The 4,655-nt window shown below is 42.2% G+C and overlaps 1 protein-coding gene across 1 annotated transcript in view; it reads right to left on the bottom strand.

The window, feature by feature from the left end:
• Window positions 1-3,009, bottom strand: part of LZTFL1 (leucine zipper transcription factor like 1) — a 10,892-nt gene extending 7,883 nt beyond the window's left edge. Inside the window, exons 1-3 of the mRNA XM_023529022.1 lie at window positions 2,885-3,009; window positions 412-606; window positions 168-231 (exon numbers count right to left, since the gene is read on the bottom strand). Of these exons, the coding sequence (XP_023384790.1) occupies window positions 168-231; window positions 412-606; window positions 2,885-2,961 (336 nt within the window). The 5' untranslated portion in view covers window positions 2,962-3,009. The remainder of the gene's footprint in view (window positions 1-167; window positions 232-411; window positions 607-2,884) is intronic.
• Between the last annotated feature and the right edge of the window lie 1,646 nt (window positions 3,010-4,655).

Genomic DNA, 4,655 nt, shown 5'->3' with positions numbered 1-4,655 from the left:
TTAAAATGCAATTATTTAGGAAAAAAATTTCCAATACTACTAGTCTGATGATATCTGAATATTTTTTGAAATGTTTCATCTCTATTTTCTAGTTGACCTATCTCTAAAGATTTATTATAATGCCAATCAGGCTAACAACGATATCGTAATGATTAATTATTAATAACCTGAAAAGTGATTTCATATATCTCGAATGCCTTTATAACACCTAGAAACAGCAGGAACAGACAGCTTTGGAGGGGATGCCGAGTGGCGCGTAAGAGACCACTCAGTAACCGGATGCTCTGCTGTTGCCCTACTCAAATTTTCTCAGGCACTTGCCCCAAGAAAAGCAGCAGTAAAGACATTCGCTAACTTTTAAGACTATGCTTGGGCCTCCATTGTCATAACTGCAGATACAAATTTTATTACCTGTTTTCAAGTTCAGAGATATCTGTTTGTAGCTTGAGGTACCACTTCTCAGCCTGCGAGAAAAGCTGCCGCAGAAGTAGCACGTTGGTGTAGGCCGTGTTGATGAGCTCGGACTCCACCTCGCTGTGGACCACAGCCTGCAGCCCGCTCAGCACTTCGGAGACTTCGTCTATGGTGAAGGTCTCCTCCACCAGCCTGAAAAACAACCCCATCCAAAACTTCTGCATAAACAACAAAAACTGTTTACAAAACAAAACAAAACGAAGAAACCCACATTCATGTCATCTAGGCTAGTGGTCCCCAACCTTTGTGGCGCCGGGGCAGGGACCGGTACTCCTATGAGAATCTAAAGCCTGATGACCTCATGGAGCTGAAGCAGCGATGCCGGTGCTGGGGAGCGGCTGCAAATACAGATGAAGCTTTGCTCGCTCGCCAGCCACTTACCTCCTGTTGTGTGGCCCTGTTCCTAACAGGCCACAGACCAGTACCGGTCCACAGCCTGCCTGAAAGAGAGAACCCGTGATCTAGGGAATGAAGGGTTATTGTGAACACCTCTCTGGGAACTGTCTTCTTTATTAATAAAGAAGTCTGAAAATAATTGATACTGGATTAAATTTTAAAGTCTCTTGAACAATTAAATTGTGGCTCACTATTCAAATGTGGACATTCTTTAATAAGCACATGCTCAGAGACATTCCCCCAAACTATTTCCTTTTTTCTTTAATTTTTTCAGATTAAAAATCTTTTGTACTTTATATTTTCCACTAAAATTAGTCTTATCATAATTAGTAATTTCGAAAGTCACCTGGAAGGTATAATTTCTCCTTTCTTTCCATTTGTTTGGCATTTCGAAAATTGTATGAACTATTTAGCTGTCAGTAAACACCTATGAGAAAATCAACGGTAACTACATATTGCTTCTCCGAGCATTCCTGAGACTCAAAAGAAAAAAAAACCAACTCCAAAATGAACTTATTTTAGTTAAAGCTTCACAGACCACTGACCACTCCATAAAAATGAACACCATCATACACAACTGTGGTAAAAATCCACTCTCTCACAGAATGTGTTTGGTTTGAGAGGGAACTTCGGAGCCATTTCTTCAATGCCCTCACTTTACAGACGGGAACAAAGGCTCAGTGTGTGGCGGTGACATGCCCGTGGTCCCACTGGAGGTGACTCAACCACACAATCATTTCTAACATGCCCCAAAGCAGCATCCTTGAGAAATGCGCACCTCCTACTTTCAATGAGTTTCACAGTAACCCAATCCCGTCCTCCCCCTGCCTCTGTCCTCAAAGTCCCTTGTCCCAGACACTCAGAAGATGAAGAGCAAGGGCCCCAAACCCAGGTTCGTCTTCTTCCTCAATTCCAAAAGGACCTAGTGAAGGGAAGTGCACCAAAGTTATACTCAAGTTAATATTATTTGGTTTACTATTCTTTAATGTTTCGTTTGGCCAGCAGAATTTAACCACTCTTAAAAAACCAAAACTTGACTTATTTCTGATGAAAGTCCTTACTAAATATATTAACAGCCTTTCTATTCTTTAATAGAACATATCAAATCTGCTTTTAAAAATCTGCTTTTATCGGCAACCCAAGTTCATTATTATGAACAGCAGTTAAGGTACTCGGATGCATAAAGTAAGAAATGAAGCACCTTCTCTGGCCGTCCCATGGCCTCGACAATTAAATTGCTGCTTACATCTGCTGGGGGTTAAGAAACCAAATTAATGGATGGAACAGATAATGGTCTACGGCTGCAGGTCTCTGCTACCGCGTGAAGTTCATGGCTTTATGACAGTTGTAGCTGACTTGGAGGCCTTTTTCATTTATGTCTTCTCTGACATTTAAGTGTGCCAAAGTCTTATTCCTAAGTCATGTGATGTCTCTTTATTATTCAGTCTTTTTCTTTGGTTTCCCTATTATCTTCCAGATCAAACGTAAATTTTGTATGGTCTTTATCTTCCATTATTGTTCCAACGAAACTAATTCTCATCTCTTGCTACAAAACCAGTTAACAATTTTGGTACCAGTCAGAAAGCTTTGCACGGTTTCCTGCTGTTTTCCCCACCCTTAATTCAATATGAACTTCGCAGGTGTTTTCTTGCTAATTGCCATATCTTATGGCTCTAATCTTAATTAACAACTCGGTAATTAACGTTCTGGAATCTTTAATACAACAAGCCAATCATTAATCCCGCAAGCCCTTTCCTGACTGCCCTCCTGAAACTCTGCAACCTCTTAATTATCACATGCGCCTCATCCATGCATCTTTGGTAACAGACTGCTCCCACCGCAATCCAATCTTTTGAGTTTCACATATCTATGAGGCTTAGTGTAGCTGCTCTCAGTGGATTAGTAATCACTATAACCCCGACCATGGTTTGTGTGGTCTTTGCTACAGCATCCCCACCCCGGCCGCCAGAAGGGATCCGCGTTCCCATTAGGTTCCCTGACAGTCTCCTGATACCTGCTCTCCTTGAGGTCTTGGAAGCAGGAGTCTACAGTTTTGAGTCTCAGGCCTCTTTTTGAACGAGCGAAACGCATATAATTAATAATTTCATTTTGATGGTGCTCATTTAGGCCCAGCTCTGCCTGAAAGAGAGAGAAGTAATTGTCAGTCTTGAAGATGTAATAAAGGAACCAACAATGGAAACACACAGGAAATCCTGTGGGGGAGACTGCTAGATGTCCACTAAATTCTGTTCCTCCCTTCTTCCTGGGACATGGCTACCCAACTAGGGGACACTTCCCAGTCTTCCTGTGGGCAGATGTGGCCACGTGACTACTACTCAGCACTGGATGTGAGTGGACGAGATGAGGGCTATTTCCAAAGCCTGGGCCTTGAGACAGGGGGTGCATCTTTGCCACACCCTAATTCTCTAAAACCTGAAAGTGGTGGTGGCTCGGCTGAACCACACAGACTGCAACCATGCCCTAGGGGCTGGTGGAGCAAAATGAAAGGGACCGTATCCTTAAGTGATTTCATGGAGTGGTGACCTACTCACCTGAAATGAGCAGTGAGGTAGCTGTTGAGTGAGAGAAAATAAACTTCTGTATTCTTTAAGCCACTGTTTTTTGGATCTTTATGACAGCCACTTAACTTACCCCATCTAATACAACTTTAAAAAATATATTTGGTTTTGAAATAGCTATTAATTGGTCCTGATTTTTAAACCAGATGAGAGCTTGACAACTATGTGCTAGAGATTAATGAAATTCTTTTCCATCTTACAGCTATAATGATAATTAAAGAAGGAAATTATAAAATTGAACATCTACTGTAGGAGACTAAATGAGTCAGAATTATCTTTATTTTAAGAATAACTTGAACTATCATAGCCTTCTTATGGGAGACAAAGGTCTAACTTCCAAGCCTCTCTCCAGGCTTACCCCTCACTCTCAGCATGCAGGGTGGCTTCCCACATTGTGGCAGCCAACACCAAGGTCATTTAGCATGATCTCCTTCACTCCCCAAGTCCTTTACCATGGCGTTTCTGTACCCACATACATCCCCACCTCTTCTTGGCAGTCCCATTTTCCTTAGGACATGTCTACAAGGGACAGGACCTTGTCCATTGACTCTCTGAGATATACTAGTACCTCTCAAAGTGCCCAGCACATGACAGACATGTGCCCGACAAATGAACTTAAAGAGTATTTCTCCTTTTGAAGGCCACTCCTTCATGAGGCCTAATCGGTTCTCTTTCAAACTCCTGGAGAATTTTACTTACACAATTGTTCCCCCTCTCAACATTCTATGGGTTTCTTCTTCCCTTGAGACTATAGAGAAGATTATGTATATAAACCTCATTCATGCTTAAAAATAACAACAACAAAACCCAAACCCCTGAGATTCCCTCTAGCTACCACTGCATTTCCCTACTTCCCTTCTACCATGTAGTCCTTAAACCCACATGCTTTTGTAAAGCTCACCAGCGACTTCTTAATTACAAATCCAACTACATGGCTGATGCCTTGTTCTCAGCTGACCTGCTCCATTCTTTGGCAGCTAACTCCACCTTTCCTTCTTGATCTCATTTGTAGGCTCCTCTTCTTGGGGTTGTCTCTTAAACAATCTGTATTTCCCAGGGCCCTGTCTTGTCTCTATCCTCTCCTTGATGACATAATCTAGCTCAAGGTTTCAGTTGAGACCTATACGCCTATGACTCTCAAGTCCAACAGGCTGACCCACAGATGTGTGTCCCCAACTGTACCACGAACAGCTCCACCAAATCTTT

The sequence above is a fragment of the Pteropus vampyrus genome, unplaced genomic scaffold (genome assembly GCF_000151845.1).
Source record: "Pteropus vampyrus isolate Shadow unplaced genomic scaffold, Pvam_2.0 Scaffold35, whole genome shotgun sequence".
In the NCBI taxonomy this organism is placed as follows: Eukaryota; Metazoa; Chordata; class Mammalia; order Chiroptera; family Pteropodidae; genus Pteropus; species Pteropus vampyrus.
Note: the sequence above shows the minus strand (reverse complement) of the source record. Positions and strands in the feature narration are given on the sequence as shown.